The sequence below is a fragment of the Mirounga leonina genome, unplaced genomic scaffold (genome assembly GCF_011800145.1).
Source record: "Mirounga leonina isolate KUSES-001 unplaced genomic scaffold, KU_Mleo_1.0 Mir_175, whole genome shotgun sequence".
Taxonomy (NCBI): Eukaryota; Metazoa; Chordata; class Mammalia; order Carnivora; family Phocidae; genus Mirounga; species Mirounga leonina.
This window is the reverse complement of record NW_023270453.1, coordinates 1261317-1276929: the sequence shown is the minus strand read 5'-3', so window position 1 is coordinate 1276929 and position 15613 is coordinate 1261317. Positions and strand designations below refer to the sequence as shown.

General features: G+C 52.2%; 1 protein-coding gene across 2 annotated transcripts in view; it reads right to left on the bottom strand.

Moving 5' to 3' along the window:
• Nucleotides 1-13370: 13370 nt before the first annotated feature.
• Nucleotides 13371-15613, bottom strand: part of DNAJC1 (DnaJ heat shock protein family (Hsp40) member C1) — a 226520-nt gene continuing 224277 nt past the window's right edge. For both annotated transcript variants that reach the window (XM_035021500.1, XM_035021501.1), the window contains one exon: nucleotides 13371-13612. In XM_035021500.1, the coding sequence (XP_034877391.1) occupies nucleotides 13544-13612 (69 nt within the window). In that variant the 3' untranslated portion in view covers nucleotides 13371-13543. The remainder of the gene's footprint in view (nucleotides 13613-15613) is intronic.

Below are 15613 nucleotides of genomic sequence, written 5' to 3'. Positions count from 1 at the left end.
TGTTTTCCTTATTGATTCTTTGAATTATCTATCCATGTTGAGAGTGGGTATTACAGTCTCCAATTATTATTGTACTGATGTTTATTTCTCCTTTTAGCTCTGTTAGCTTTTGCTTTATGTATTTAGGTGCTCTGATGTTGGGTGCATAAGTATTTACAGTTGTTATATCTACTTGATGGATTGACCCCTTTGTCACTATTTAATGACTTTTGTTTCTTGTATCATTTTTAAGGTCTATTTTTTCTGATAAAAGTATAGCTACTCTTGCTTATTTTGTTTTGGTTATCGTTTTTTTTTTTTTTTTTTAAAGATTTTATTTATTTATTCATGAGAGACAGAGAGAGAGAGGCAGGCTCCCAAGGAGCAGGGAGCCCGATGTGGGACTCAATCCCAGGACGCTGGGATCATGACCTGAGCCGAAGGCAGACGCTTAACCATCTGAGCCACCCAGGCGCCCTTGGTTATCGTTTCTTGAAATGTCTTTTTCCATCTCTTCACTCAGTCTGTTTGTGTGTCTTTAAGGCTGAAGTGAGTCATTTGTAAACATGTAGTTGTATCTTTTTTAGTCTATTCAGCCATTCTACTTACTTTGGAGAATTTAATCCATTTATGTTTAATCCATTTTAGGTTATTGATGTGATAGTTTACATATTTTTTTATACTGTGTATTCAGTAACAAGATTATTGTCATGGTAACTTTTACTGTTTGCTTTTTAACTTTTAAACTAGAGTTGTAAGTGAATTTCATACACTATTACCATATTACAGAATCTTTGATTATATGTTTACCATTACCAGTGAGTTTTATACTACCTTTTAATGTTTTCATGATGTTAATTAGTATCATTTTGCTTCCACTCACAGAACTCCCTTTAGTATTTGTTGTACGGCTGGTGGTACAAGTGGTGATGCACTCTGTCCACTTTTGTTTGTTGTGAAAAGTCTCTCTCCTTCATTTCTGAAGGACAGCTTCATGTATAGAACTCTTGATTGATGGTTATTTTGTTTCATTATTTTGAATATGTCCTCCTATTTTCTCCTGGCCTGAAATGTTTCCTTTGAGAAATCTGCCTATAGTCTTAAGGGGTTTCTGTATGTAACTTCTCTCTTACGTAACTTCTCTCTTTCCTTTTATTGCTTTCAGAATTCTTTCTTTGTGTTGGACTTCTAACAATTTAGTTATAATGTGTTTTGGCGTAGCCCTATTCAGGTTCAACCAATTTGGCATCCTTTGGGCCTCATGGATCTGGATGTCCATTTCTCTCCCCAAGTTTGGGAAGTACCAGCCATTACCATATACTTTCTGTCCTTTCCTCTTTCTCTTCTCCTGGAATTCCCATAATGTGAATATTGTTGTGTTCCAAAATTCCCATAGGCATTCTTTACTCTTTTCCATTCTTTTTTCTTTTTGTTTCTAGGACTGAATAATTTTGAACGTCCTGTCTTCTATAGAGGTCACTGATACTTTCTCCTGCTTAGTCAAGTCTGCTTTTGAAGCTCTCTATTGGTCATCATGTTTTTAAGCTGTAGGATTTTCTGTTTTTGTTATTTTTTTAATAGTTCTATTTCTTTGTCAAACTTTTCATTTTGCTCATGCATTGTTTTCCTAATTTCATTTGGTTTCTGTGTTTTCTTGTAGCTCACCAAAGTCTGAGTATTATTCTCAATTCTTTGGCAGATCATAGATCTCTATTTCTTTAGGGTCAGTTATTAGAGTTTTATTAGTTTACTTTGGTAGTGTCATGTTGACCTGAGATTTGTGATCTTCCTTCCTTACATGGGGACCTATGCATTTGAGTAAGTAGTCTCCTTTTCTGGGTTTTACAGGTTCACTTAGGCAGAGAATTCATTAGACAGCTCGCTTTAGGTTTCTGAATGTGTCTGCTGGGAATTTCCAGCTGTGGGGCCTGCTACTAGGGTCATTTTTGGGTGAGGCCACTGCCTTAGTCCTGAGGTCAGGAGTGGGAGCCCCGGGGTGGTGGGGGAGCTGTAGGATGGGCTCCACCATTGCCTGGGTTCTCTGGTCAGGCTTACTAGACAGTCAGGACTGGGTGCTATGCTCAGTAGTAGGTGGGGCTGAGAGTTAGCATCCCTGTCCTAGCAGCGCAGCAGAATGGGCCCTAGGGCCTGCAGGGCTCACTGGAGAACCTGATGAGACAAGATTATGCACTGAATTCTCTGGCCAGGCATGGCTACTGGTTTTGCTCTGCAGGCGGGGAAACCACAGAATGTGCTTCTGTTGAGGCGCTACCCTGTAAGTAGGGATGGGTCACATAACTTCCTGTGAGCTCTGGTCAGGCTCCCTGGCTGCACATCTGAGGGCTGTTTTCAGCAATGGGCACAGCTCCTAATTAGTTTCCCCACCTGGGTGGAGGGGAAGAACTGGCTCCAAGACCGCAGGACTCTATTCTGGTCTTGACTCAGGCCATCTGGTGAGGTCTCTGGTTGAATGGGGCCACTGGATTTGTCCTGTAGACAATCAGCGCTGCCTGCTGGAGGGGGGTTGCGCTTTCCAGGCCTTATGCCCAGGCTTTGTGTTCAGGTGGGCGGGCGTGGGAGTGAGCCCCCCCGCTGCCTGGGGGTAGTGGGGGAACTGATGCCGAGCCTGGCTAAGCTCTTTGTGGTCTTGACTCAAGCCAGTGCCCTCCCCAGGTGCCGCTTTTTGGGCATGATCAGCTCTACCTGCCCTCCCCTCTGAGCGCTTCCGGGTGTTGCGGCCAGGCTCTCTGGTCAGGTGACTGGGAGCCGCATTCCGCCGCGGGCGGCCTGTGAAGGAGCTGTCTTCGCCGGGCTCCGCTCGGCCTCCCCGGTGCAGAAGGGCCTGGGAGCTCTACTCCGCGGCGGGGGGAGCTGTAAGTTAGCTCCACGGCCTGAGTGAGGGCCGAGCAGCCCGCCGCCCAGGCTCCGGCTCAGACCGGCCCAGCTCTGCCCACGAGCAGAGGCGCTGCTTGGGACCGCTCCTCAGGTGCTGCAGGTAAGAACTCGGTGGGTCAAGATCCAAGTGCTGGGTGTTACCAGTGCCTCCCCGCGCCTCTGTCCGATTCCCACGGTTGGCCGCACAGATTCCTCTGCGATCCCGTGGCTTGGAAGTGGAGTAGGGGTTTCCATGACGTGACCCGCGGTGCTGGGGTGGGGGCTGGATGTCCCCCCGCGCCCCACCCCCTGGCTGTCTTTTCCCATGAAGGAACCAGAGGCTCAGGGGAGACCTCGGAGCGGCGCTGTGCTGGCCTGGGGGGCGCCATGGGGTCAGCACACAGCTGCTGCTCTTACCTCCCAAGGCGGACGCTCCTGGCCTCTCGGGTGCAGGGTTACTTAGCCTTCCCCCAACATTCTAGGATTCTCTCAGTGGTGTCTTATTCCTGAATAATTGCTAGTTGTTTTATGAGGGAGGTGTGAACTCAGGAATGACCTATGACACCAGCTTGGTGACATCGCTCTGTGTCATTCTTGTTTGGAGAGAATGAAGGCCCTGAGGACTGTTGGTGCCTCGGGTGACAGTTTATTCTGGTAGTTTTCGGGTGGGCTGCGTGCTTTGCAGGATTCATCTTGGAGTTACCTAGTTTTGCTCATGAGTAAACTTGATATACAATGTAGGATATTCTGCAGCGCAAACTGACCTTGTGTTTAAATCTTTGCGCATCATTACCAAGAGTGCACTGGGAAAATTGCTGTAATGCAAGGAGAGGAAAAGAATTACAGTGGAGATAAAAGGAAAATAAATTCCAGATGAAATAATTATTAGCACATTAATAAAGTAGTATTCATACTTGGTAAAGACGGCATTCCTCCTTATTAGTTAGCTTTAACCAGAATCATTTCAATGAAAGAAATTTAAATGTCCTTAGTGGTTCTTGGGTCTTGGTATGCATCGGAATCACCTGTGGAGCTTCACCCCCCGCCCCGGTGGCCGTGGCCGAAGCGAGTGCGGGGGTCTGTGTGATGTGCTCCCAGTGATTGAGGGGTCGAGGAAACAAGGAAAACCGGCTCTGGGCTTCTAACTGTACTAAAGAGTGAAGTTTAGGTTCCCTGAGAGACTTCCTCTTCTAGACACAAACGGAAAACACCTGATTCTGGAAAGTCTTGTCTCCGGCAGCACTGAGGAATGTCACTCCGCTAAAATGACAGATGACTGATCATTAACTCCTGCCTGTTTCTCACACTGGGAGGAATCGAAACAAAAACCGGACTTGGCCTTGCAGGTTTTCTTTTCAGAAAAGTGTGTCATTCACCTTGGCCGCTTATTTGTATAGTGTCTGAGTGTAACTACTCAGGCTTTTGTGTCTTGCTAACTTACTTCATTGAAGCACTGAAGCACTGAGTCAGCTCCACCGTCAAGTACACCTGGTTTTCTGGGTTGCTGCTCTGTGGTTCCACGTGGTTGTTAGATTCTTGCTCTGAGAAGTTTCTGGGGAGCTGTTGCTCTTTCCCTAGCACTTGACCCTTGGAAAAGGGTGCTGTGCTTAGAAATGGGTTTCTATCAGCTGGTTCCTGTCTGGACTTCTGTGCATAAATCCTGTGGGTGTGTGATCGGTGTCACGGGTCAAGAGCAAGCATTGAGAGTGAATGCCAAGAAAAACAAGTTGCCAACTTGTTTTCTTAAGCTCTCTGTCAACCAAGCAAAAGTAGGATCGCTGTAACCAGACTCTCCCCGAAATAGACAGGAGAGGCCCCTGGAATTGTAGGCCAAAGGTGCCTGCCAGTAAAATGTAATTCTGCTTTTAAAAGTAGGGGATGTGCTTTTGTTTTGGATTTTAGAATTCTCAGTGAGAACAGTACCATTAACCTTAGTTTTATTTACTGAAAATGAAACATACGTGGATGGCACCATCTTTTTGTGTAAATCGAACAAGGCCTTTCAAAATGAAGTCGTTGTGATCTTTTGTAAACATTTGGAAGCTGTTATATTTTTAAATGACTTTACCTGGTTAAAAATTCATGCCAACTGTTATTCCACTTAGAGTCCCATTCCTCACCTTGTTCTTGGAATCAAAAGAAACATCTCTTTCATACCGATAACTGAATGTTTACTATCCTTTAAGGACAGTGAAGATTACTGTGAAGCGTGAGTGTCCTTTGTGAATTTGGTCACCGGTCAGGTTTGGCAGGGCTGTCTGAGGGGCAGACCCTTACACGCATCATCACTCCCTGCAGTCTGCTCCCCCTGCTCCCGTCCCACCTCGTGTCCCTCCCCTGGAGCTGCTGAGCAGACCAGCTGTTGGTGAACAAATGTGAACAGCACCCTCAAGGTACTTGTAACACAGTTAAGTGCTGGCCTGAACATACTTTTTAAATTACTGGTTATCATGACCACTTTTCCAAAAATTTGGGTACTAGAAAAAGAAAGGAAATGTCTCATTTACTCCATCATTCTACTGGCAATTTTTATATTAAAATATACACAGATAGCCAATATTCCTATTTTTATGTGTACTCTTCCTACAGAGTTGAATCATAGTACACACATAATTTTGTGCCCTGCTTTTGTCACATAAATAAAAAGTGACAGATACTTGAAACATTTTAGAAACTGATTTTTGTATCTGGTGTAACTCAGTGATTTTCTGGGTCAGATGTGCAGTTTTCCCAAGTCCTGACAGGTCCTGTCCAACAAGTGTCAGTGCATCATCTTTATATGAGCATGGGCTCTTCTAGAAAGGATGTTTTTTGATGACCAGTTTCTTGGGCCCACAGCTTGAAACCCTCATAATTACTAGCAAATCTTCCAATGGAAAGCCAAGGCCTTCTCTTGTCACCACCCAGGGATGTATCTGCTGGGGCAGGCGGGAAAGGGGGGGCACGCGGAGTAGGAGCTCCAGACATGTAATCTCCTTTGTTTCAGGGCCCAGGGGCCTAGGCAGTTAGGGGAGGAGAGAAGGCAGGAGAGAGCGAGCGAGGCCTGGTGCAGGACGGCCATGCAGCGCTGTGGGAGACAGGTTTCAGGGAGGTGGGTGTGAGCTTCCCAAATGGTATCGAGTGGGCCCAGGACACGAGGTTGGAAAGGTGCTGTGGGTTTGTGAAAAAGAGCTTGTGGAGGGTCACCAGGGGCTTTCAGGAGCCCGCGGCCGGCGGAGGCAGCTCACCGCGTGATAACGCTGCTAGCAAGGCATGGCGCCGGCAAACTCGGAGGGAGGGCAGATGGAACGAGGGGGAGGGCAGAAGGGCAAACGTATGTTTTCCAGATCTGGGTCCGTAAACAGCAACCCAGATAACTGAAACCAGTGTATTGTGACATCGTTGGCATGGTCTTCACTGGAGATTTTCACATCCCTTGAGCAGCTCAAGTGACTTGAGTTCAGTTTTCAGGTTTTGTGCACAGCGCTTGACGCGGTTTCTTGCAGTTTTAAGGCCTTGGGTGTGTAAGGACCGCAGCTCCCGGTCCCCCCACCCCCCAGGGCCTGCTGGTTGGCCGGCTGCGGGGTCTTGCTGGGGCGGCGGGCCAGCAGGGCCCCCCCAGCGAAGCCCGAGGGCAGGCTGGGAGCCCGGCTTCGTCGAACCCCTTCAGCTCGCGGCGGGTCCTGCGAGGCCTGTGTTGTTCTGCGGCTTACAGGCGAGGAAATGGAGGCTTGGAGAGGGCGAGCAGCCACCCAGCCGCCAGAGTGCCGGTCGCTACAGATCAGAACAACGTCCGAGGCGGGTAAGGGAGGAAGCACCCGGATCCCCGGTGAGCATGGCACACAAGGCCCCTCGGAGTCTGGGCTCGACGTGGGGCATCCGGCTCCGGCCCCTGTCCCCGCCGTCCCCTCCCCGAGGGCTCCAGCAAGCCCAGGCCCCGTCCTCCCGGGGCCTTTCCCAGGCTGTTGGCGTTCATTCTTGGGGTGCGGCGGCCTCGCATCTGCCGTTCGGGGCCCGCGCCGGCAGCTCCAGGCTGTGCCCGCCGTGCCTGCGTCCCACTGCGCTCGGTGCAGAGCGGACCCCGAAAACCGGAGAAGGGACACGGACAAGGTCACGGGAGGCCTGGGGAAGAAAGGCCAGGTGGGGTCTCTCGGCGGGGGGGGGGGGGGGGTGGGGGGGTAGGACGCGCCAGAGAAAGGGGCTGTGGCACCATGTGGTGCCACACTTCTAGGGGCCAAGAAGTGACGGACTGAGTCCCGGGCTCTGGGCTGGAGATTTGTACGCACGGTCTTCTCAGCTGGGGCAGAGGGTGGGGGGTGTCCCTGAACCTCTCGTTTGCGGGCGGGGGACAGGGAGGTTCCCGAGTCTGCGACCCGGGCTGGGCTCAGGGGAGTGGCGGCCGTTGGGCAGGATGGCCAGGAGCTGAGGGCCAGCCTGGGGTCACCTGCACAGGACTCTGAGGACCGGCGGGGAGCCCCCTGGTTTATTTATTTACATCCGCTTCATTCCCAAAGGAACTGGAGGCCTCGCAACGTTGAAAGGCAGTGCGGCCCCCTGGCCATCAGGGCTTTAGGGGGGGCCCTGTGGGATCAAACCGGAAGTGCGTCTTGGGGCCGCACGAGAGGGCTGTGGGGACTGAAGGGGCGCTCGGGGCCGGTGAGGGGCCTGCTGACGGCACGAGGCCGCATGCGCAGCCGGCAGCGCCAGGTGCGAGGCCCGGAGGGAGGGCGACCTCACCGTGCGCAGCAGGGAAGGCTCAGCATTCGGATTCTGATGGTGCCTTCTGAAGTTTGAAGAAACGCACTTTTTTTGCGGATCGAGTTAATTTGATTTCCCTCAAATTCTGATTGATGCATCTGGTGTTTTTTCACTTGGCTCACTTAACAAGCAGACGGATTAATTAGGAGATTTTACATTTTTGGCACCGCTGCCGTTCCCGGCGCAACTCTCTCTCCGGTCCTCCTGGTCTCCTCCCAGCGCAAGCACAGACAGGTGTTTTCTGCAGCTGAACTCTTCCCGTACAGAGGCTTCTTTGAGTAAAATAAGGTGTACGTTTTCTTTGCAAGCTCCCGGCCTCGTGCAGGGGCTGTCCTGCTCGGCTGAGCGCCGGGGTCCCTGGCAGGTGGGGACCCTGAGCAGGCTCGCTCCGGCCAGGAACAGGCAACCGGAGCCCCTGGCGTGGTGGCGGGCATCTGCGCTTTCGGCGTCCCGGGCAAGCCCAGCGTGCGGCCGGGGCAGAGAACCGCATGGGTCGGGTCCTGCTGGCCTTGCCGGCCTCGGGGTGCGCTTGGCCTCAGGCCGCTCTCCCGCCTCTTCCTGGCCCCTCAGGCCCTCTGGGAGCTCCCTCCTCCTTCCTGGGCTCGGGGCTCAAGCCTTCCAGCGCCTGGAAACCCAGTGCAGGGAAATCCCTGTCCCCCCGCCCCGCCATCCCCAGAACCGGCGCGGTGCCGCAGAGCCTCCCCTCCCAGCTGCGCCTCCGGGGGCCTTGTCCTCCTTCCAATGTGAAGCTTTGACGTTTGAATCGCAACGCGCGCGGATGCTTAGTCTTGGATTTTGCTGCAGGACTGAGAGGCTCTGCCGGCTTCACCCTTTGTAGGCAGGAAAGACTGTGACCTTGTAACACACCAGCCGCCCACTCTGGCCCTGCCGCTGTCACAGCTTTGCCACGTCGTCGGTTCCTGAAAGTGTCTTTTTTTTTAGGACCTACATATACTCCTCCATCAGAGCGGTCGTCTTTCTCCACTCGGTAGCTCTGTGTTTGGTTTGCTTTTGGAATCAGTGTCCAACCCAAGACCAGGAAAAAGATACCAAAAAGGCTTGGAGACACCCCCTGTGGCAGGTCCCCGGTCAGGGGGTGCCGCCCTGGCCGGCAGGCCTTGCTCTTAGGGCAAGTGGCTTGTCACGAGGGCAGGGGACTGCAGCTCGCTGGGAACCAGGGGGGGTTTCTTTGCCGCGGGGAGTTGGGTGCTGAGCAGGTGGAGGATGTGGAGCCCACCGATCTCGGGATGGAAACAAGTTTGGGGTCAGTTTCACCGGGACATCCCAGTGCCTGCCTTCCTGTCCCACCCCTGACCGGGATGCCCCTCTCTCCTGTCTGGTCAGGCTGCCCCAGGCAAAAATGTCCACATCTAAGTGTCAAATATTTCCTCTCAAATCTTGCAGTTCTTTAACAAGATTTTTGGAGTAATGATGGAAAACAGAACCTAAGACATTGTTCACTTTCCTGTAGAACTCAGGACCTACTGACTAGGCCTCATGCCCCTCAAATCTTGGTCCATTTCCTTTTGTAAAACTGGGATTCTTTTTAAACTGATGGACTTGGCCGAGTTAAACTCCTGCAATAATTCAGGAGACACTGATCCGGGGCGCCTCACACATCTGGCTTGTTCCGGGCAGCGAAGGCAAGAGGGAACAATTGGGTGTGTATTTTCCTTCCATCCCTGGAGCGGCTTCTGAAGCGGGAAGCTCCAGCAGAGGGGGCGAGGCAGGGAGCTGGGTTTGAGAACCCTGTTCCGTAGGCTTCCAGCTGGGAGTAGTGCAAGGTGGGGGTGGGGGGGAGGAGGGGTCTCCCCTCCCCTCCCCCCCGACCCCGCCATGGGGAGGCGACAGCACTGGGAACCATCCCCAGCTTGCCTTGGGACGCTGCCCTTTCAGACACTGGTAGTTTCCGCCTGGGAATCAGATTGATGAAGTGATTTCCCTTTTTTGGTTCTACACGAAGCTGTTCTTTTTTTCCAGCAGACCAGAGGAAAATAATTGCAACCACTCAGTTTTACAGCGTGTTAACTGAGCTCCCCAGTGAATAGTCTAAGGCTGAAGTCCAAGTAGTTTGCTCAGACAGGAGACGGGGACTGTTGCCAAGACCGTGGGGATGGCTTCCCGGCCACAGGTGGAGCCGATGCGGGGCTCCCGTGGGGGAAGCCGGCCACTCATGGCCGCAAATGGCCGAAAAGAAAACCACTTCCCCTGGTTTGCGGGCCAGACCCGGGCCACCACCCACCACCTTTCCAGTCTGTAAAGGCGCCTGTGATCCTCGGCGGTGCCCTGGGAAGGCTGTAGGAGCACAAGAGGGCCCAGCGCCCCAAAGTGTCCTGCAGCCACACTGTCCCCGCCCGGGGTGCCCCGCCGTGTACAGAGTGGCGGTGAGGTTACACGGGGGGCTGCCCCCCAAGAGCACGGTGCTTATTCTCAGCCTGTTCTTTGGAAAGCTGGCTTGGTCTTGGGACCATTTGGTGAGAAAGAACTTGAAAATTTAGGACTGAATGTCACAACCTGTTTCTACCAGTGAAAGAACATGACTAATCTAAGCTGCTTGCCCCCGCCCCCCCCCCCCAGGCCTCCCTGCCCCTCGGCCTCCAGACCCAGCCCCTGCTCGCTCTTGAAGGCGCTGGGACCACACGGGTGGCCTTGGTGAGGGCGTGGAAGGCCGCGAGCACCGGTGCCAGAAGGGCCCGTTGCAGGAGCCTCTCCCTGGTCAGGCTGGGCTGACTCAGGCGTGTCCCGTGCCTCAGTTTCCCCTGAGTGGGGTAGGGTCCCTCAGGAGAAGCTGGGGGTCAGGATCCACACAACCCCTCTACCCTTGGGGCTTTCTAGGGCAAAGGCAAACCGAATGCCTGCCGAAGTCTCCCAGCTGTCTGTCCTCCTCAGGGGGATTCAGAATCCCTCAAGGGCCTCAGGGACCGGCCATCTGTTTGCAATCCCACATGGACCCGTGACCACGTAACACACTGTGCAAGCGGGCGTATTGAGACAGGTGTAAACTGGGAGTGTCCTGCACAGTATATGGTCCGTCCCATGTGTATAGAGTATCACAATTTCAACTGTGCCCTTTAAATTCTAGGAAAAAACATAATTGCTAAAACAACTACCACAAATACCCTACAGATATAAGTAGGAATGAAATAGCTGGTATTTTAAAGGGATTAGTTCTCTGCTTTCAAAGGGGTAGGGTGGACGTGGTTTGGGGGGTGGGACTGGCACATGGCAAGAAAAAGTCCCGAGGTATGAGGCATTTTTGTAAGTTCTCCCAAAACAGTTACAGTAGAAAGCTTATTATGATCTTATTCTAAAACCGAGTGAGAAAACCCACTGGCTACAATATTCCAACCAAAAGCGATCATCCCCTCGTGGGGTTGGGCTGTCTGGCCCAGCACACGTGATTGATCGGGGCGAGAGGCTTGTGCGGGACTTCTGGATGGTTCCCACGCAGATGCTGCAGAAGCAGCAGATTCCTTGCTGGAAATGCAAGCCGTGTGGTCTGTCTTGTTTCCACAAATCCAGCTGGGTAAGGCACAGCTGAGAAAGAACTCCACTCAGCCTGCACAGGCCCACGCCTGCTGTGCCCCCGCGGAGCGGGTGGTGGCACTGGCCGTGGGCAGGAGAGGGGCTGCTGGGCCCGGCCTGGTCAGCCAGTTGGGGGTTCTGTGAGAAATCGGACAACATGGGAGCGGGCGTCAAGAATGGGTGCTCTAAATGGTTTAAAGAAATGGAAGCTCGGAGATTTTTGTCCCAGTGGAGAAAGTAAACCTTAGTCACTAAAGGATAAAAGACCTGTCCTCCCAGAAGAGGGCAAAGGCCCCAAAGCCTTGGCTCCCCTGTGGGCCCCACCTGGCTGTGCAGGGGGGAGAGGGGGGTGAGACGTCGGTGGAGGGGGGCGGCGGGATGGCATCAGTAGAGGATGCGCCCACCACCCGCCCAGGGCTTTCCAAATCCAACAGAAATGGGCTGTTGTCCGTGCAGCTGTTTGTTCTCTGCTGGGGTCTGACTGGGGTGTGGACCTCGAAGAATCGAAACCAAGTCCTGTGCCTCAAGCCTTGTCTCCACACTCCCTGCCTGGCCCTCCCCGCCTCCTTCCAAACCCCAAGCATTCAAGACCATTTTCATGGCTCGGTTCCCACTCCTTGCTCACTGCGCTTGACCCAGGATTTGGATGTGGCTCTTTTGACTCTAAAACTCTGGCCTTTCCTTAGACCGTGTCTGAGGAGGAGGCAGAGACCGGGGCCAGGCAGCCACTGGTGTGAAGGCCTTTTCCTTCATGTGAGGCTGCTCACCGACACATTTGCGCGTTTGAGTTTTAGGGGCAGGAAGTGAGCGTTGAGAGGCTGAAGGAAGGCTGGTCCAGGCCCCAGTTCGTGAACCTCTTGTTGACAGAGGCCACGTCTGAGGTGTCTCCTTGTCCGCGGGCCGTGTGGGGATAAATACCAGAGCAGAGGCTGTAAAAGGCTTTTTTTGGGGTGAGAGACCTTTGGGGACACCTAGTGAAATATGTAGACTCCCTCCCTGAAGACAACACAACTAAGGCTGCCCCTGGGGGCTCTGGAAGGGGAGCCGGGCCAGGAGAAGGGGGCTGCCAGTGGGCGTTGCTATGGTGCATGACCCCCACCCCATGATCTGTGTAGCACGTTCCTCTGGGAGGCTCCTTTGTTTTCTTGGCCATGACCTTGCTCAGACTGAACCCCACAGGTCTCTGGAGTGTGGCTGAGCTCTGGGAGCCCCCGGCCCACTGGTCCACCTACTTTAGCAAAACTTGGCGGCTCCCAAGATCCCCTGAGGAAAGAGCCTCTTCGTGACTTCTTTTTAAAGAAGGTGGTAGGCAGAATAGTCATGGGTAGAAAGCTGTGCTAGAGCCTTATTTACTTAAGGTGTCTAGAAAGATGGGGCTGGTAGGCAAATTAGGGAACTGTAGCCTCGATTGTACTTCATTAGGTATCTTTGGACCCCTGTGGGGCTCTCCCCAAGCTGGAAGCCCAGAACTCTTGTAATGCAGTTTGGGGGTCCGTGTGACAGAAACCCAGTTCAAAGTACTGCAAGTAGAAAGGGTATTTGAACAGAAGGATGCTCACAGAATCCCAGAAGGCCACAAGCTGGACCACCAGGCTGCATGAAAGACAGGCCTGGAGCTGGACTCAGAGACGAGGGGCCCCAGGGCCAGAATGAAGCCAGAACAACCGAATGCTCTCCACGGTTTCCCTCCGTCAGGCTTTATTCCCTCAGACCCCTGAATGAATGGGGAGGCGGCCATGGCCAAGGAGGCGCACAGGGACAGCCCCACCGGCTTCTGGAGAAGGCTCTGGGGGAGCGGCTTTGGCCCCCGTGCATCCCTGGGGCTCAGCTCTGGTTTGCTGGCAGAGAGGGACAAGGCAGCCTGACGGCTTGAGCAGTTGGGAATGCAGCTCTGCCAAACAACGCAAACTTGCCGGTTTATTACCTTCATCCCCTTCTCTCCTTGTTCATGTAGACGGATTTTTTTTCTAGATAGATCTGACTAGTGAAGATAGCTTCACACAATTCTTAGCCAGCTTCCCCAGCGCTTGCATCCTGCTGCTGATAAGCTCCTGAAGCCGTGAGCTCTTCGGTCAAAGACACACATTAAGTTTAATTCTTACATGTTAGTTCACTTCTGTGTTCCTTCAAAATCCTGTATTAGCTGATTGTTAGCACTACTGAGTTGGTTTGCAGGAAAGTAAGCTTTGCACTGATGAGAAAGAAAATAATCTGTAAAATACCCAGATCCTTTTTCTCCTTTAATACAGTCTTTGTTTTAAACAATAGAGCACAACATTTTAAAAAATTTTTAATTTTTTTTTTTTTTTTTTTTTTTACTAAGGCACATGACGTATAGAAATACTGAGGTACAAAATGCAAATTTCTGCATAAGACTTTTAAAATAATCATTTTGGAAAATGAAGGTGAACATCATCTTCCAGAATATTCAGCTTTTGGCTTGTTTTTTCTTTTGGACCAGTTCAACCAGCAACTTGTATCTAGCGATACAGTCTTCCTATAGGAAGAGAAAAAGAGAGATGAGACGGTTATTTCCACAAGTCAGTGAGCGTCGTGGGCTGAGCCCGCTGTGGCCTGCCTGCTGCCCGCGCCCCGTGTCTGCTGGCCCCGTGGCACGCTCGGTCTGGCCGCTCACCGGCAGACCGGGCCGCACGGGCGCCGCAGAAGGCCGGCAAAAGCCCTGCGGCAAGGTGGAGTGTGAATCGCTGGGCTGAGGGGCCGAGGGCCGCTGTGTGTGAGGCGCACCATTGTTACCATGATTAGGACTTTCAACTTGCTAACGATAATGATCATTTTTAACATTTCACTATATCATCACACGGCCCCATCCTCTAGAGGAGCCAAAAAACTTGAGGCCAGGCATTCACGATTATCATTCTCATTTGGGTTTGCTTCTCCTTAAGGGGCTGCTGGGACCTTCCTGTGGTGGCCTCGTTGGAGTGTGCCAGACTCTCCCTCCTGCTTGTCCCGGCCCCCCCACATCCTCTGGCCTGTCGCCGCAGAACTACCAGCTTCAGATCCCAGCTGCCCAGCTCTGCGTTCGTCCTGAATCCTCACCCCAAGGGGTGACAGCTACAGGCAGCTTGGGGTGGGGACTGAGGACCAACGCAGAGCTGGGGTGATGCTGGGGAGGGGCCTATTACTCTCGTGTTCGTCACAAGGTACTTTCCAGAATCCATTTCTGTTTCTGTTCAAAATAAACTCACCTCAGTGGCACTGGAAGCCTTCACTAACTTGAGGTCTAAGGTGAAATGATTTCTGCCCCATGGCAGATGCTTCGATCAGCCATGGACAGAACATGGATGTGCATTCTCTTCCTAGGATTCTAGCTTAGGAGTGGTATGAGAGTTTCTTCTCCTAAGTGCTTTTTCTGGCTCCCCAAAGACTACTTGTGTAAGGTCTTTGAAAATCTCAGCCTCTTCTTCTAGCTATGCTGCCCAGGGGTGCAGCCGAGTGCATGACACCAATGCAGCCCCAACATTTCCCGGAGGACAGCACAACCGGGCTCTGGGCAGCAGTGAGCCCGACCTGGCATGTGCCTCAGGCAAAGGCTCCTCCTTCAGGCCCAGAATTCCCAGCGACTTGCAGGCCACTTACGGGGAGTCACTCCGTAGCAGGCGAGCCAGCAGGCTACCTCTCCTGGAACTGGTTCTACTGTCAAGGCTTAAAGGGAAACCTTGCAGGACAATAAAAGTGCTGCTTATTTCTGGTTCAAACAGGAGGGTTTCCAAACCCTGAGGCAATGAGTTTCTGAATGTTCTATCCTTAGGAATCCAGTTCCAGCTCCTTCATTTTAAGCCAATGTCAATTCATCACACATGTAGATGCCTGTGTCCTGACAGATGCTAGAGAAATTCAGGGAAAATAATTACTTCTGGCAAACCAGTTGGAGAGGCTGGGAGAATCTGTGTTTCTCAAATAGATCAACTGCTAATGGTTTATTTTTCTCCCCGGGAATTCTCAACTTCATCATTTTCAAGTAGGTGATAGATAACTAGACCTGTACACACGGGGACATTCATGGCCACGAGCTAGATTTTCCAACATAGAATTTCAATTAAAAAAAAAATAAGAATGTAAATGAACATCAATGTGCCCAGAGGCTACTGAGTGATATAGGCACAGAAGGCAGAGGAGACTCGTTCTTTTGATTTCTCAGCATTCCTGGTGCCTCAGACTGAGAGGAGAGCGACAAGGAAAGAAACCCAGGAGACCCTGTGTTTCAAGAAAGGCCCGAGTGGGAAGGCCCATACCGCGAGTTCCACAACCCCGAACTGGCAGACAGTAGGCAAGGACTGGGGCGAGGGGCTGGCTTTCCCAGGGGCACCCCATCTGCCCGCCTGTCGGAGGTTTTGTTTGAGAACTAACTGCCGGCGTATTTAAGCAGATGCTAACAGCTGTAAACAGGGAAAAGAGTTAAGTAGAAACAGTCAAGGCTCCAGGGTGCGCCGAATCCTAAATGCCGTCCTTGCTTGGACCCCCACCCCCGCCTCCGGAG